The 19,422-nt window shown below is 26.8% G+C and overlaps 1 protein-coding gene across 1 annotated transcript in view; it reads left to right on the plus strand.

Moving 5' to 3' along the window:
• LOC129971778 (uncharacterized) overlaps positions 1–18,794 on the plus strand; it is an 85,487-nt gene extending 66,693 nt beyond the window's left edge. The window contains exons 23-31 of the mRNA XM_056085755.1: positions 1,637–1,851; positions 3,252–3,488; positions 4,826–5,009; positions 7,029–7,156; positions 9,826–9,975; positions 11,012–11,144; positions 15,040–15,195; positions 16,137–16,222; positions 18,060–18,794. Coding sequence (XP_055941730.1) covers positions 1,637–1,851; positions 3,252–3,488; positions 4,826–5,009; positions 7,029–7,156; positions 9,826–9,975; positions 11,012–11,144; positions 15,040–15,195; positions 16,137–16,222; positions 18,060–18,275 — 1,505 coding nt within the window. The 3' untranslated portion in view covers positions 18,276–18,794. The remainder of the gene's footprint in view (positions 1–1,636; positions 1,852–3,251; positions 3,489–4,825; positions 5,010–7,028; positions 7,157–9,825; positions 9,976–11,011; positions 11,145–15,039; positions 15,196–16,136; positions 16,223–18,059) is intronic.
• Positions 18,795–19,422: the final 628 nt, after the last annotated feature.

Consider the following 19,422-nt stretch of genomic DNA (forward strand, 5'->3'; position numbering starts at 1 on the left):
TATTTGGGATACATTTTTATGCGTGCGTATTGAATTTTTCATTCATTTTTTTTTAATTTCAATAAAATATACTTTTAACTATACTAAAGATTTCAAAATCTAAGAGATACAGATTTATTTTAGTGTATAATGGAGTACTTATTGTAAAATTTTTATCATTTGCTCAAAAATTCATATTTTTGAACTATTAAAACAAATTAAAGTTATAAACATCATTTTGGGAGAAAGAAATTAAGAATTTACTTACTGAATTACAAGTATTAAGTTCTCATTTTATTTTAAAATATATTTTTTCGTTCTGTTCTATTAATATCTTAATCTGTTCTATTAATATCTTCGTTCTGTTCTATTAATATCTTAAAATAAGAATTCCTTGTCATAAAAAATGATCATGCGTTAATCTTAAAAATGCTTCTGTCACCAAGAAAAGCTAATAAAAATATTAGATTGCATTTAATTGAAGCGATAAAGAAAACAGTATGAACTAGCCGCCTTTGGCGCTGAACTTGTTTGAACAGATTATTGACTTTTAAGTTGTTAAATTCTTAATATGTAAAGAATTTTTTTTTATTTGATCTTGTTATTTCAAAGAACTGAAAAAAATGAATTTTCTTGAATAAATGTGTATTAAATCAGAAAGTATATATATACTGCGAAATAAAAGCCTAAGTGAGAACTTTACTGAACTTTATTTCACTACTTAACTAATGTAGAACTAATAAGTTCTCTAGGTATTTCATCATTAGACGAAGATATTTGAATGAACCTTCATTGTCATCACTATCGCTACATCAACTTATTATTCACGCGAAATAATATCCATAATTCATCAGAGTGACTTTAAAGTTTGTTAAATGTCTACTCATTATTTATTTGTTGTGTGCGTCTTATCGATTCATTCATCCATCAGTGCACATTCCTTAAATTATTACTCCGTTTCCCTCATTCTACTCATTTTAATATTCATAATATCACAACTTCTTAAACGTAAATTTGTAGTGTATATATATATATATATATATATATATATATATATATATATATATATATATATCTGAAATTAAAAATGTATGAATTATGAAATTTCAATTAAAATTAAAATCTATTTCTGAAAGCAAACTAGAAAAATTAAAAATTATTTCTGAATCAACCCAAAAAAAAAGATACAATTGTATTTAGAGAGCGCTAATGCTGCTACTACTAAAACACAGATGAAATTAACCAAATTACTAAAAATACCAAAATAATATTAGCAAAAAGAATAAATATAGAATCAAAAATGAAGAAATTAAATTAAAATTCGAATCCCTGCCTGAGAGGTGACCCTTGAGAAAGTCTTCAGGCCGGATTCTTAATATAATACCTCAAAGATTCTGTCCATATAATGCAATTCTTTCAATGGCATTTCCTCGTTTTCAGTATAGTAACATGGAGGTGATTGGTGGATTACTATTAGTAGTACCTGTAATTAAGGTGATTAATAATGTTATTATTTATTTAAAAAGGTATTATTTTAATAGAAAAAATTTTATGAAAAAATACCATCGATTTTTTAAAACAAAAGTAAAATATCTGCTTTGATTGTTGTACATAATCGACCAATAGATTTAATATAATTTTTCTTTTGTCATTCCAGCATTTCAAGCACGCTACATACTAACGCTGCTGGGCTTCTTCGGCTTTTTCTGTGTATACGCACTGCGCGTCAATCTTAACGTTGCCATGGTAGCGATGGTGCAACAACCGCGTGTTCAAGACGTTCCGAACCCTGAAGATAAAGTGGATGCTTGCCCAAATCTCGTAAAATTTCCTCATGGCACAAACAGTTCTGTTCAAATTATGCGATCTACAGTAAGTCATTTTAAATCAAATGGTTCACCCAGAGTCACCAAAATATTTTCGTAAGAAATTCTAGAAAGTTTTGTAATGCAGAGTAAAGATCTATAACATTACTGTCTTCTAAAGTTGAAGAAGTAACTGTTGCATAATATATTTATGCTTTCGTTGATAAATATTAAAAAAGAAAAGTATTATGTAGTATTTCATTTTATATATTACTGAAAATCAATGAGAAAAAGAGTTGGGAAATATCCTAATTATTCTTTTATTTTTATGAAGTAATTTATAATCTAGATTAATGACTCATACATTTTTAAAAGAATCTTATCCACAAGAATAAATATTTTTTACTAAGTATTGTAAAAAGTAAATGTTTCCAAAAAAATTATACATTTTTTTACTTTTTAGTTCTCATAAATTCTAGAATGATACTAAATATTCACAAACCCATTTTTGTCATTGAAAATTAATAATTTTTATAAAATAATTTCGGTAGACAATTTTTTAATTCTTTTCTTTGGATTTACTTCGTATTACCTTTTAATTGTCAATATATGAAAAATTTCAGTAAATTAAAAATTTGGAAACCCTTTCTAAATAAGTAGGATATATATAATATATTTAAGCGTTCTTAGAAATTTATTTTAATTTAATTAGCTCTTAGAAAGGGATTTTAATTAATTTATTTTAAATATTGTTCCGAAATCTCTGTATGAAGATTTGTTCACAACACCCACGTAAAGCATTTGGAGTTGTAGATTTTTCATAAGAAATGTTCCTTCAGAGCAATTGTGCCAAATAAAAGATTAAATAAAATAAATCCTGAGAACATAATACAGATAAATTAATACTTCTCATACAAAGAGAATGAATCCAATCTTAGGAGCTCTAAGTATTAAAAAAATTAATTCATTGAAAGCTTGAGAAAACTAATTACTTCATGGGGAAGAACTAGAACTGTGTCAAGCCGAATCGACATTATCGAGCAAATGTCTAAAGAGTGCTATTAAGCAGTGACGATAACAGGGGAAATTGACTAACGCTTGAAATAACGCTTTTTTGTCAGAAAAGGATGCTTAAAAATGTGTGTGTGTGTGTGTGTGTGTGTGTGTGTGTGTGTGTGTGTGTGTGTGTGTGTGTGTGTGTGTGTGTGTGTGTGTGTGTGTGTGTGTGTGTGTGTGTGTGTGTGTGTGTGTGTGTAATATTACAAACGAAGCAAAATAATAAAATAATATTGTTAACTAATCTAAATGTAAGATACTTAACACCAGCATCTTACAATTAGAAACAAATTAATTTACATCTGTGATGTGCTAGGTATTTCTAGTATTTGAATATGACTGAACTTCTTATTTTCTAGTCAAATACACTGTGCTCTCTTTCTTAATTAATTTTCATAATCTACTTTCCAGCTAAAAGGAGAATTCGATTGGGATTCCAATATGCAGGGTTTGGTCCTGGGATCGTTCTACTTCGGTTACGTTGTCACCCAAATTCCAGGAGGAATTGCTGCCGAAAAATATGGCGCCAAGTGGCTATTCGGAATAGGAATCCTCATTACGGCTGTCTTCTCTCTGCTAACACCCATGTGCGCAAGATGGAGTGTGTGGGCTTTAATTATAGCCAGAGCTATTGAAGGTTTGGGAGAGGTATTTTAAATAGAAAATATAAAAATGTAGTTTCTACTTAATAAAGAAATGTTACTCAAATTTCTAGATCTGGACTTTGCTCGTTTCTTCAATTTTCCCTTTCGTTTAAAGTATTTGTAGTATACGAATCCTTGAAGAAAAATTTCGAGAGCAAATTAAAAACAGACTTTTATATTTTTACTTTTATATTCTTTTTTATTATTGTTTACACATTTGCCTAATGTTGAATAATTTTTCCTACAATTATTTGATAATTTTTGTTTGTTTATTTAATTTTTCCATTAACATTTTATTTATAACAATGGTTTCCAAACCAGTCCCGCAGAATGGTTTCTGCGGATCAATCCCATCCCTGAATTAGAGAAGGAACCTTCGGGAGGATCTTGGATATTCCTTTTTATGAAACTTTTGAAAATTAGGATGCTGAAAATTACATTTGGAGGCACTTTTATTGTGCATTTATCTGTTAAAAAGCTCAAGATGGGCCTTCTGGTCTTTTTTTGTGTTGATGGCGAAAGTTCATTTATCACATTTTAACAAGCATAGGTTACGAAAATTATTTTGTATCATATTTTTTAAATAACTACTTTAAACTTTTAAGACATTCTAATTCAACATCCGATAGTCATCGGGTATTTGGCCATGTCGTTCAATAAACATCACTTTCGAAATCTCTCTTTATCTGACAGCTTTTTTATATATGCTGCAGGACCCTTCTGCGGAACACTCCAGAGGCTCTCGTGGGCCACCAGTTGGGAAACACTGGTTTGGAATATTTATAAAGAATTAACTTCCTAACTATGATCAGATAATGAGGGAGGTAATTTTCTAAATTTTTCACATCAGATCATTGTGAAGATATTTGACATTCTATATTTTTTTTAATATAGTGTTCTAAAAAGAAATAATTCTACCATTTAATTATGATACTTAAATGTCAGCATCGTATCGAATAATTAAAAGTTTAAATTTATATAACTCTTAAGCGTCATAATTCAATATAAAAATGGTAGGTTAAGTTTTAATTTCAGCAGATTTCTATGAATTCTTAAGTAAATAAACACGATAAAGCATCTTCAAAATAAAACGTGCCATCTAATTAAAAAACAGAAAAAAAAATACTTGAGTCAACAATTAAATTTCCACCATTAGAATCTATCTTTTTGCTTGATGATATCCATTTACATTTGAAAACCTGTTTAACACTTTCGCAAATGATCTAGAATGTTTAATCCAGAATATTTAAAAATTGTATACTACAAATAAAAATGACAATTGACATTTTAAGCGAAATATTTGTTCTTTTGCGGATATTATTGTAATAACTTTTCTCCTAGGGCGTGACGTACCCTGCTATGCATGCCTTAATAGGACGTTGGGCACCGAAACAGGAAAGGTGCCTCCTCTCCACGATCATTTACAACGGCACTGCTATTGGCACTGTTATATCTTTAGCGGTATCTGGTGCTCTTTGCGAAACCAATTTTCTCGGTGGTTGGCCATCAGCTTTTTATGTTTTTGGTAAGTGCTAAGATCATTGTTTATTTATTTTAAAATATTTAATATTAATGTCGTTTAGAATTTCAAAAATTCTCATAAACATTACCAAAAGAGTTTTTTTTTTTTTTTACCTAATTTCTTATTTTCAAAAAAAGTTTTCGTCAGTTTTTCCTTTTTGTTTTTCATAGCAGTATTTCTTTTTTTAAATCTAACGAAAATATTTTAATGTTATGGCTATTTTTTTATCAATTTTAGATTTTGTTTATGATTTTCATAATCTCTTTTGGTAAAGAATAAGATTTTGGTAAAGAAAACATTAAAAAATTATGTTTAATAGAGAGAAAGCATATCATAATTGTGAACCAATGAAAGTTTTATAGATTTTGTATTCACTTTTTTAATTGAATCTATGTAGGTTTTTTGGTGTGTATGGGGGGGGGAGAAATTGAATCTTTCTAATTTATCTCATTACAGATAACAACGAATATAGTAACGAATATTTTTTTTCAAAAACACTTATAATTCAAAATATATTTTGGATTGGAAGGGCAAGAAATTACCCATTGTATGACAATGTCTAATTTCATAGTATCTTTTATTATTTAATACATTTATGCGATGACAAAAGAAAATATAGCTGAAATAATTAAACCATTTAATGCTTAATAATAATATAATCCATAGAGTTATTAGCCATTTTTCTCTGTAAAAGTTATTTTTTGTCTTATTTTGTAATCTTTATAAAAAAAATTCTAAAATTCCTTCAAAATTTATATACAATCTATATATGACATGTAATTCGGAAATTGTTTTATGCATGCGCTAGAATAAATCGTGAGAGATGTTATTCTTGCTGAGTTATACTCATGTGTTCGTTATACAATTATATGTGGAATAAAAAGTTCATTTATTTGTTTGATTCATTTGTTTGTTAGATTAAATGGAAATGAATGTTAAAATAGAAAATTACGCGAAATATGAAGAGCATGCGAAAATTTTCAGTTAAAGTTAGAATTCATCGCAAACTCTATGACACATCCAAAACACATTTCGGAGCAAGTTTTAAGATAATATTGACCAGTACACTACTTAATAAGCGCAGTCGAGAAATTTTGCCAGCATCGTAGCATTTCGTCAATAACGATGCACCCAATAACGTTCTACGGAATGTTCCTTATCGGTAAAATTTTGATTTCAAATCTTGTGAAATATAATAAAATATGCCCCAATTTGCTGAAGTTTAAGTCGAAACATAATATGCTGTTATAGTTTCTTAATGTTTGCAATAACCATTTCATTTCATGATTGTTTGTATTATTGATCATCAGTTAGACATTTTTTTCGAATTGCCTAGGTAAAGATAAAGTGTATAAATAACATATTCAAAAATTCTTCCTTTCGTAATTTTTTGTTAACTAATTTAAGGTAGAACAACTGAGGGTATCTTTTTATATCACTTTATAAAATAATTTTTTTATTTACTTCTCTACGGAAGTAATTTAGAAATATATCTGATTCATTAATAGATATCTGATCTAAATATATCTGATTAATCAATTCTTTTTTTATTTTCTATAATCTGCATTATATACAAAGAAGTTTTCAAAAAGAATATGAAAACTTTTAAAGTTTCAAATTATTTTATCAAAAAAAAAAGTTTTTGGGGAAATTTTGTTTGGACAAAATGCTAAATATCTGATTTGTTAATTCTGTATTATTTTTGAATTGAATTTTATTTAATTTGATTTTTAAACATCTTAGATATGAATAAATCAAAGAATTCACTTAACTATTAGAACACTTACAAAAAATAATTTAAACAGTACCTGGAAGTAACAGTACCGGAATGCTGTTTGTTTTTTAAGCATTAGAATTAAGGATGTTTCTTGTTTACATTTAAAAAACGTTCAATAAATTCCTTTGAGATTTATATCAAATTATGGTTTAAAACATTTTTTGTTTGTTTCGGGAAATATTAAAATTTATTTCTGATAAACCAACACTAATTTTAAGAAAATTATACATTTTCTTGCCTTTTAGGATTGTTTGGCTGTTTGTGGTTTCTTTTGTGGATCACTCTCGTCTATGATAGTCCTGATAGTCATCCTCGAATATCAGATGAAGAACTGCTATTTATCCATTTGGGTCAAGATGAAATTCAACCTCACGTATTATATAAACAACTTTTTTTCTTTTTCTTTATTTTCTTTTTTTTTATTTCTTTTTTTTTATTTTACTTTTTTGGTTCGAAAGTATTTTTGTCTTATTTCGTCATTCTTCATTATTATTTTATTTATTTTATTACTTAATATTGTATTGAAAATTTTCATTTTTATAGCACCTTATTGATGTGAACTTGAACTAAAATATAAAACTTTTCTTCCATCTTCAAATACTCATGTCTTTAGAGTCATAAATCACGACAAAAAAATAATGTAAGTCTGATAACTTTTCTTCCCTTCAGCAGAAAAAGATTTCAACCATTTCAAATATATCTATATGTTTTATTTTGGAAAAAACAAAACCAGTATGTCATATCATTTAGAGCATAAGAATGAAGCATAATTTCCTAAAAATCACATATCGTTTCTATTCATAAAAAAGAAAATTAATTCAAATTAAGGAACAAAAAATATATGAATCAATTCTCATCTTATTATAAAAATATCTATATATTCTGTTTTAAAATACAACTCAACATTTGTTGGTAAAAATAAAGAAACAATTATCTATAAAACTAATTCAGATAAAATTTAAAAAAATTCTTAGTTAGAAAATTAAGTCTGGCTTGGATCAAATTCATTGTTTTTCCATACATGTATGCTACAATCAGAAATAGTCGACTAAACATTAAAAGGGGGAAATTTAAAAAAAAATTAAATATTTGTTCATTTTCAGGCTCACAATTTCACTGTTAATCTGTTTTAGAATTTTATAATTCCTTCTAATCCTAAGTAGTGATTTTTTTAATGTTTAAGAGTCACTGAAAAGTCAAATATCTTTTATTTTCAGTTGACGGTTTTAATCCAAAAAATTCAAAAATAAAATATTTCTATTCAATCGTATGTTTATAAAAGGAAATGTTTGTGTGTGCCTACGATATTCAAACAATTAAGTGGCACTCACAGCCTTGGAGCACAGGTAGTCGTGCTAAAGACTCAATGAACTTCAAATTCCGATTTTTTAAATTTAATTCAGAACTTTTTTTATAATATTTTATGTTTTTCGAGCGTTTTTTGCTTGTATTTCACATGATATCATTTTTAATGATTATAAAAAAAATCAGTGCACCATCCAAACGAACAAAATCATTCTTAAAAAATTTGCTTTGGCCTCTGACATAACTTACTAAATTTCGAAAAATTAATTATTTTTCCGAAAAATTTTGAACATTAAAACTAAAATTCCTGTAGTCTACATTCTAATACAATTATCATCTTTTTCAAATTATTTGAAGTGGTTATTCATGCATTTCTTTCTAATTAAAAAAATAAGGATCAAAATATCTTTATTCATTGATTTTTAATTTATTAATTTCTTGTTGAAATCAAATATTTTCTTCGCTGATCCACGGAGCAAGCTTTTACTTCTTCGCTAATTTGACAAGGAGTCAAGTTTAATAGTAATAAATCTTGAAAATTACTTTCATACAATTTAAATTCGAATAGCATCATTTGCAGCAAACTTTCTAATTTTACTCTTCCTCTGTTTCTATTTAACACATGTTCAATTTCAATTGTTTGCTTTGATTTTTATTGTCTTTGATTCACCAAACAATATTATAGAATAAAAATAAACATTTAAAATCGTTAGTAATTTTTTACTTCTATTTCATAGTTTCATTTTTTTGTTATTGTCCTGTTTATTTCGTTGCCCTTCATCATGCCATGGTCTATGCCTTATTTGTTTAGTTAGATTACGATATTTATTTGTTCTTCACTTTGAAGGAAAACGTATATTTTAAAAATCTGGTTGAAAATAATTCATAAACATGAAAATATTGTTTAAAAAAATTCTGTTGATATCACGAAAAGAAAAATCAGACTTAACATTAATAGACTTAATATTTTCTTAAACATGAGCATCGTGGAAGCTTAACTTATAGACGAGTTTAAAGTTTTAGTCTTCATAATTATGCATATTGAAGGAGAATTTCAAAACAATATTAAAAATCAATTATTCGTAAACGAATCTAGATATAAAAAAAATGCCGTTTGTTCAAAGAAAAGGAAAATAAAACTAGATATTTTTTCATTACAGGCTAGAATTTATTGGAAACAAGTTTAAAATTTATACCTCCATAGGCTTCTGCAGTTGTCAAGGCAACGAGTAGAGAATATAAGATCATTAATAAAAACAACTTGCAAATGTTCAATGTCCTTCTCTAAATAGAAGTTTAGCTCTTAGACAAACAACTGTATTTTTAAATAGAAATATTTCTTACTTAAAAAATGCGGTTTCTTGTCTGACAACTGTGTTTCTGAATGGAGGATGATACATTGAACATTTGGAAACTTTTATTTCACACATGATCTTATACAGCACGTTGCTTCGACATAAAAATCATATGAGGGTTTAAAGTAGAAACTATGTAACCAATAAATCCTGGCTTTATGACACAAAAAGGTCCATTGGTGAATTGTAAACTGTTCCGAAATATGAATCATCTTCTAAAAATAGTTAAAGTTTTGAAAGTGTCATAGCTCTATAGTCGTTGGTTGGTTGAAGCTCTGTTTTGAGTTTATTTAATGGCTTAACAAACATAAACAATTTACAAGAAAAAGATACTAATCAAAACATTTGAATAAAAAAATATGATAATTTTTTTGTTTTTCAGAGAGCTTCACTACCTTGGAAGTCCGTAGTAACATCAGTTCCTATGTGGGGTTTAGTTGTCACACATTTTGGTCAAAACTGGGGGTTTTATACTTTATTGACTGATATGCCCACTTATTTGTCTAACGTACTCCATTTCAACATAGAAAAGGTAAATTTACGATAAATATTTTTCTGCTAGTCAGAAATAAATTATAGCAAATAACAATTTTAAAGTTCAACAAGGAACCCAAAAGTTCTCCAGAGCATAATTTATTCTAATGCAGAATTTTTTTCTTTTCAGAGTGTTTTTTTTGTTGTTGTTGTTATTATTTGTTTCATTTTACAATTAAGACACTTATCTGGAAAAAAATGCAATAGACAGTTTGCATATGTGATGAAAACATCAAAATTAACAAAATTTATTATACAATATTTTACTTTTGAAATACAAAAGTAAATGCAAACAAAATTAAATTTCATTAATTGCTTTTTTAATAATGTAAGGTATAGTTCTTATACAAAATATAATTAGCTAACTAATTCATTTTGTTTATTCTGAAACAGTTAAATAAATTGAAAGAGAAAATATTATTTAGTTGAAAAAATAATTACTGAATAAATAAGAAATGAAACATTTTATTAATACAAAAAAAGTTCCTACTTTAATATAAATTATTAAAAAGAATAAGATTAAGGTACAATTCCGAATTCTTATAGGAAAATCGAAACCCAAGTTGATTCAAGATTTTAAGAAATGAATAAATAGAAAAAAATAGAACTGCTTTATTAGAAGTCTTTTTACCTATTATGTTTTTAATTAAATAATTGGTTATTTTACTTATATAAAATACAAAGCATTCTTTTAAATGTTAGTTATTTAATTGTTGAAAATAATAATTAACACAACTTATTTAATAGAGTTGCTATTTGTAAACCAAACAATATAGTTAAGTCTAAAGTCACGTGACAAAGTCATAATTCCAATACAATTTTCACTATTTTATTTAAAGAGAGGAATAAATTTTATATTGATAGGTAAATTCTACATTCTAAAAGAATTCTGCGTTAGAAAAATTGAAGATTAACCTTATAAATAAATTTCGAATAACGGATCAAAATTTTTTCTGTCAAAAACTTTTTTATTATTTCTATACTGAATTAAAATTTAGTTTTTTAAAATAAAAACATATTTTATTTCTTTTTAGAATGGCGTGGTATCCGCTCTACCAAATCTAATCCAAGCGTTTGTTGCTGTGATTGCGAGTTGGACAGCTGATAAATTACTCGCTCGTGGCAAATTGAAAATCACGACCATAAGAAAGATTATGAACTCCATTGGTATGCTTTTATTATCACAAGGAACTTATATAGAGAGCTTTCATTTTTTATTGAAATATGCAAATTAAAAAATATTGTAAATTAAAAAAAAATTTCACGTTCGCGAGTTTGATGAATCTTTATTATTGGACCTTGTTGAGTCTGTTTGGCAATATATCCGCATGTCTAATTTGCTTGTGAGAACACTTACATAAAAATTCAGGAATTTATAGAAATGAAATTTAATAGAAGGTCTTTACTCCAAAACTATAGATTTCTTTGAAATTTTGGACAAATTCTGACCTTGTAAAATCTATACTTCCACTCACATGCAAACATAATTACTCCCACCACAAAAAACAGTAAAAAAAGACGGAAAGTAAGAAAAATGAAATTTAAGAGTTAATTTTTTAACAACAGTTGCATATTTTTACCAAATGTTGTATCAAATCCCTCAAAATATTGATTGATCGTCTAATCGTGCATGTGAGGAATGCAATAGTTGAAAAATATAACAAACTAAATTGTGGAATTTTGATATATAATCTACACTAAAACTGCAGATTTCTATATGATTTTTCACTAAATCCATCAAGGGTAAGCTTCTTGATTGATTGTCTCTGTGTGAATACAATAATTCAAAAATACAAGCAAAATTAATGAATAGTATGTGGAACCAAAATTACTCATATATATCAAATTTTGATCGTAATTGATTAATGGAAAGAGTTTCAAAATATGTCCTCTATTCCCTTCAATGTACTAAAAATTTAACATTGCATATGTTACACTGTTAACAGTATCATACGCACTGCATTAAATATAAATGGGGGAAAATCAATAAATAAGTGCTCCCATTCATTCATTTGTATGGCATGCAATTTGTTGGCAAAAAAACAAATGTGTGTTTTATATTTATAACTTTATGCATTTTGATAGAAAATTTAAAATTATTTTTATAGTAGCTACTCACTGTCTGGAAATTTACTCATTAAGGAATGAATTCCGTTCGCAGTTTCAATAAACTGCATTATTTTGCAACCATAATCTATGCGAATAATACAAAAAATTTATTTTATACCTTTTTTTAAAAAAACAAGGTGAAAAAGAGTTCGTATCCATACATTCATCATGACTTTTTATGTATATCGTAGAACCAATGTGAATTAATAGATAACTAATTCAAAAATTACGAAGTCTTGCAACATCCTGAAGTTCTACAACCTCTTATAAATTAAACTGAATTTCGATTCGATTTTTGAAGATTACCATGAATATTTACATTTTAGCCATATAGACAAACGATTAGAAATTGTACAAAAGCTAATAAAATGCAAGAATTACTTAAATTTTTATCTTTAATTCTAAGAATGCATCAAAAAGTTGGAGTACTTGAAACATTTTGGATGGATCATGAATTTGATTGTGATTGGCTCCATCTGTTACGAACGAATCACAAAATAATTAGTGAACTTTTCATTTATTGTTTATCTGGCATCTTACACAGATAAATTCATGATCCATCTTCAGAACGTCATGTAAAGATAGAAGAAAAATTACTGAATATAAAGAATTCACTTACCTTCTCAGAAGTCAAATAAATAATTCTCGTTCTTTAAAAAAATTTCGTCATAAATAAATAATCCTTTTCCTTTTGTATCATATAATTCCTTTTTGTATCAAATAAATAATATACACTTAAATCGCAATAGCAAAATAAAATCAAGAATTTTCTTCTTAAAGATGACGAATATTGAAGTAATAATGTGTTAAAGAAATGTGAATAAGAATATCTCTGAACAAGAATATCAAAGAATTCTGCTGCGTAAGATATAAAATCACATAATTATGGAACACAAAAGCATCGCATCAAACAAGTATTAAAGAATAAAACTACATGTGAATAGATGTTGCCAATTGGGCATTAAAAAATCAAATTAAAATATTAAACATCTATAATTTATACTTAAAGCAGACGATATTTAAGCTAAGTAAAAAGTGTGAAATTAGTTTGGATTACAAAAAAAAAAAAAAAAAAAATGCAGATGATTACAAAAACGAAACGATGAACAATTATAAAAACGAATATTTTCAGATATAAAGAGATGAAAAAAATATCGTTTATGCTGCCAAGTAGTAAAATAATTCAAAAATATCAAAAAATTCGATTAAAAAAAATCAAACAGTTATGATAGATATTTTCTTTATCTTTGAATATTTGATGTAATTTAAAAATATTCGAGAAGTAAAGATACAAAGATCTTCCAGCAAGTTAAGAATTTAGGTTGACTTTATGGACCTTAAATTCACTATTGGAAATTATATTTAAATAAGTGCATTTTGTTGCATGAAAGTGAACATCTCTAATCCATTACGAACTTACATTTTGAACGAACAACTTGAACGAACATTCTGATGTCATACACCTTCTTATAAATTAAACAGAATTTATATCGGAATAAATAAGTAATAATATTAACTATTCGATAAAAAAGCTATTTGAATAAATAAAAAATAATAATTTTTTGGAAAATATGGCATTATATTTTTTTCCTAGAGGTTTAGAGAGAATTAAAATATCCCGAATTTGTTTTTTTCTTTTGTTGGTTCCCAATAATATTAATGAATCTCTGTTCAGAAGTATTGATTTATCTTAAAAAGTTATTGTACAGTAACATTTTCTAAAATATGGATGGTTGCTTTGTTTTGAAATCATCCAATATCTTCAAACGAATTTTTATTCATAAAATGAATACTTTGATTTTCAATATAAACGAGTTTAATTTGACACTTCTTTTTTTTATGCTCATATCTTTTTTTTTCGTCAGTTTTTATATATGAAACATAAAAGGAAGAAATATTGTAATCATAAGAAAATTCAATCAAAAAATTTAAATAAATTTGCATGCTTTATTCTACCTGAATGCGAAAAAAAATGTGGAAATTGCGTCTCTTTATCTGTTTTTCTATGATTCGAGTGAAAGTAGTATAAAGTAGTAGTAGAATCTGAGCATTCTATATGGCATTTACTTAAATAGAAGATACCTAGTAAATTATATACGAAATTCATCTGAAAGTAATACGCCTTTAGTGCCATTGCTCCCATATTGTAACTGGAAAAAACAGGAATATTGCACAAAATATTCACTTGTTATAATAGCATAAAAATTTGACAACCAATGTAAATATAATTTGGCATGTGGTTTTTACACCAAAATTGTAAAGATGTAAAACGCTAACATGCGTGTTCCGAAGTCGTTCATATTACTTATTGCCAAATGGCAACAGTCATATGTAAACAAATGCTTCACATATATTTCAGATTGTTTCAATGGACGTTTTTACAACTGCACTTAATTCACCGCTACAAAATATTATAGGAAATACTCCGAAGAAAGCTCGCTAAAACTTCGATTCAATCAGAAGACTGATGGAGGAAATCAAGATGATAGAAATAGGCGTCTAGCAGGAATTTCAATGGAACGCTAAAATACGCTTAACACGTTGACTTCTACGTAACTGGCCTGCTATCTTATTGTACCGAACCATAAGATAAGAATTAAAAATAAAATATTAATAAAATAAAATATTTTATTTTTTAAAAAAATTGAGGGGAAATCTATTTAAATACATGTTCCAAATTTCAGGTGATAGTTCTGGTAATGAGCGTGCTTACCATCACCCGATAGATAATCGCTATGAATTACCTACAGGAATTGCAGTCCATATATTCCAAAACTATCATCTCATAAAAATGGTTTTTGAATTAAAATTTTAAAAAATATATACCTCTTTAATCATATGTTTCATTCCGCTACAATTGTTTTTTACATTTTTAATAGAATTTTATAAGAGAAAGAAAGAGAAGAAAACGTAATATTTATTTTTATATTTCAATATTTTACTTCCATTTCAGCTCTCTACTCTCCAGCTTTATGCGTGCTACCGATAGCCTTCATCGGATGTGAGCCGGTGATCATTGTTATATTATTAACTGTGGGTATCAGTTTAAACGGCTTCATCTACTCTGGATTTAATGTGATACACGTGGATATGAGTCCAGAGTTTGCAGGTGAGTATTAGAGACTAGAGTATATCGTGAATGAAATGTGAGAGTTATACAGAAAATAACTTTTCCATGACCGTTAAAAAGAAACAAAACATAATTGGCTCGAAAGATTTATTGCAAAAGATATAGCAACATTTCTGCTATTTCTCAACGTAAAAATTACCGGAATTTGTTATCCAATAGCTATTGTTTTATTGTGGGGATGCACATACACATTAAAGACAATATTTAAGACTAAAACCATGCCTTAAATATATTTTTTTACTTCTTAATATAAGAGTTTAACATAAAAGTTTGTTATGCACAAAAACGTTTTATTATAAATTTAGAACAAGAAAAGAAATTAAAATAATAAATATATAATAATGTAATAATATAAATATAGAAATAAATATAAATAATAATAATAATATAAAATAAATAACGATGATAAAAAATAATAATATAAAATATATATAAATATTATGTATTACTCAAACTATACTTCTAACAGAAGGTCTGTGCCTGTATCGGTACTCTACGGTGCAGAATAAACTATACTCAGATCCTTCAAACTCAGCACAGATATGCTTTAGAAGATAAGAATGTGAACTTTAAAGTGATTTATTTAAAATTTAAATTAATTAAAAATTTAACGAATTTTGAAGTTTTTTCATCAATGATTTCTAAAAATAATGCTTGTGCCATCTTTAAAATCCAAAAAAAAAAATCAACTTCTAAATTTTCCAAAGCAGTAATTGTAGTATGATTCACTTAAATTCATAATGTTCAATTTTATCAAATGAGAATGTGTTTGTTATTTGATTAAAAAAATTAATTGATGCCTCGCACATAAATATTTTACTAATCGAAAAAGCCGATACTCTGAGAAATTTGCTAGTCTCCAAAGGCGGTTCAATTTATTTTTTATATTAATTTATTGTCATGAGTTTCCTCCCGTACAGGTACACTAATGGGCATCACTAACTGCATAGCAAATCTCCCTGGATTCTTGGCACCGTCCTTTGTTGGTTGGATCGTTCAAGATGGTGTAAGTTTTACTCTAATACGTTTGGAAAATTGTTACAAAAATCCGCATACCGTTTATACGTTTTGTTTTTTTTGTTTTTACATTTAGGCGACATTACATGAGTCGTATCAACACAATTTTGATTCATTCATGTAGAATCAACCGAGATTGTGAATGTACATCATTTATACGATGTGAAGCTTCAGCTACACGTCCTTTTCTTATTTTCTAAAATTCGCAAATCTTCAACCTCATTGTTTCTTTATTCAGTTAAGGAGAAAACTTTCAAAAAGTTTGAATTATTAACGTTCATTCAGGAATAACAGAAGAAAAACTTTTGATTTTGGTTTAAGGGTAGATAATCATAGATAATCAGCATGTCAAAGAAGGATCTTCTTAAATTAAACTTCTATTTGCATGTGCATATATCGTATAAAAAAGTATAATTAATGTAAAAAATATAAGGATAAAAGTATAAGGATTTAGTTTTCTGATTCAGGATGATCTTTTCTTACTATTATGATAAAATTTAATTTTAAGGCTAATTTTTAATTATTATTAAATTTAAATTAAGTTTAAAATTTATTATTATTAATTCTTATTGTTCTCAATTCTATATAGTAATAAATTAGTGCGATCTTACAAACTTCGAAATTATTACTACTAATACAAATTGATTAATTTGTATTAGTAGTAATAATTCGTTCTAATAATCAAGAATATTTCTCAAAAATTTGATTATACGTCTCTTCAATTAGTCCTTTAATCCCGTATAAACGATCCTTTTATTATATTTACTAAGCTTATTACACAGTTTTTAAGTATGATATTCAAAATATATCGTTTTCAATAGAATCTTTAATCGATTAAAAAATAATAACCATATAAAATTATATAATTTCTCCCATTTTTTTATTATTTTTACTTCAGTAACTTTAATAAAAAATCCAATTTAAAAAGTTAGTTTATATGTTTAATTTTCACCTAAAAGAATAAAATTTGTAATAGAAAAGGAAGTTTTTGTTTAAATTTTTATTAAGTAAGACATGCCTGTAAATTCAAATAACCATAGTAGAATAAATATAATTTAACAAATGTAAATAAAAAACTGTCAATTCGTAATTGATCAAAATATATCGTTTTCAATAGAATCTTTAATCGATAAAAAATAATAACAATATAAAATTATATAATTTCCCCCATTTTTTTTATTTTTACTTCAGTAACTTTAATAAAAAAACCCAATTTAAAAAGTTAGACCTAAACCAAAAAGAATAAAATTTCTAAGAATAAAAAAAAGGAAGTTTTTGTTTAAATTTTTATTAAGTAAGACATGCCTGAAAATTCGAATAACCATAGTAGAATAAATATAATTTAACAACTGTAATAAAAAACTGTCAATTCGTAATTGATCGTTAATAATTCTTTCTTTCTTTCTTTAAATGGAAGAAAAAAGAATTGATATTACTTTACATAAAACTAGTAGTTATTGTATTGCAATTACTGATATTAATTTAATAAACTTTTTAGAAATGAGTGGAAAATTAAAAATTAAATATGATTTCTTATTCGAATTTATCAACAGATATTCGTGGCTAAGAATTATTTTAAAAAGTTGTTTTTGATTAATTTAAAAAATAATGATAAATAGTTTGAATATTATTAAATTTTATTATTTTTTTATCAAATAAGTAATTTTGACAGATTATTTATCATTATCTAACTTCCTAAATAAAAATCTATAAAATAATTTAGCATTCCATAAATCGTTGAATCTTTATTATATTGCATAAATTTTGATATAAAAAATGAATGCCAATCAAAATTAATTCATGCATTTATATTTTATCCATTTCAGCATACTCTACAAAATTGGGCTGTAGTATTTGTCACCACATCCGCAATATTCATTATCAGTGGCACAGTTTTCAATTTGTTTTGCACAGCAGAGCTTCAGCCATGGGGATCGAACGCGCCGCCATCGAATGAAAATAACGAGGCTGTTGCAATGGACGATACAACGCCTGAGTTTCAGAACTCAACTATACAATTATGCAAAGAAAATGTTTGTTGATGTTTTGCTTTAAATAGTTTCGATAATTTCCTATTGTAAATATTTAACAAAATGAAAAGAACATACATAGTGCATTTCAAAGTCATATTTTTGAAATCAAATGTAAATACGTTTTTACAGTCTCCTATTTAAGAAAATGAAATTGTTTGATTTATATCTGAAAAGTTGAATGTGGTATGCTTCAAAATTTTTGAAATGATGGTACGACAGTATTACGTGCAAATTTAACCTTATTTCAAAGTTCATATAACACTCCGAGAATCATACATTGTGACTTTTATATAATTTGTTGTATTCATGATTTAATGCCTCTATTATTGTAACATTTGGTTCATTGTTTTCATGAAAAAATAATTAGAGATGTTGTTTGTTTGTTTCTTATGGCACTTGCCACTGACAAGCCCGCTGTTAATTAGAGATGTAGATATTTAATGGCTTCCTGCCCTACTGTTATCATGTTTCTTGTTTATCCTTACATACCACAAAGAAAATGATGAAAACAATAAAAGTTTTTTATTCTCTTTACTTGGATGATTTTTTTTTTTTTGCTACATTTCTATGTACAAAGAATTATACATTAGGAGAAATGATAATTTATACTTTGGATTTTCAATGACACCAAAAGAGAGAATTTATTTAATAATGCATCACAATCATTTTTACCATACATTATAAACCCCTGGGGAGGCACCTCGAAATGAGGATGACATGCTTCCGGCATGGTGGTTTGATCTAGCCACCATGGAGGGTATACAAATAGGTGGGGGATCTGACTCCTGCCATCGATGACGGGACGTACTTCCTTCGGGGAGGGTTGTACCGTGGCCGGTGATGGTCCTTAGGACTCAACCACAGTTCCCACCAGTGTTGCTGTTGCGGCGGTCCGGTCATTCAGTTTTATGGGTTAAATTCGTGTGCATTCACCGCGAATTGGAGAGTCAGATGGTTGACTTACCATACATTATAAACTGTGGCAGTTTATTCATTAGAGCTCTAAATCTGCAGCGTTTCCTTAAAATTATTTTCAATTCCTTAAAATTATTTTCCTTACTTTAAAAAATTAAATTAAATTATTTTAAAAAATAAAATTATTTTTAATATTATATAAATTTTTTCACACCGGGTTCTGAATAATTAATGAAACTGT

This window comes from Argiope bruennichi, chromosome 6 (assembly GCF_947563725.1).
Source record: "Argiope bruennichi chromosome 6, qqArgBrue1.1, whole genome shotgun sequence".
Taxonomy (NCBI): domain Eukaryota; kingdom Metazoa; phylum Arthropoda; class Arachnida; order Araneae; family Araneidae; genus Argiope; species Argiope bruennichi.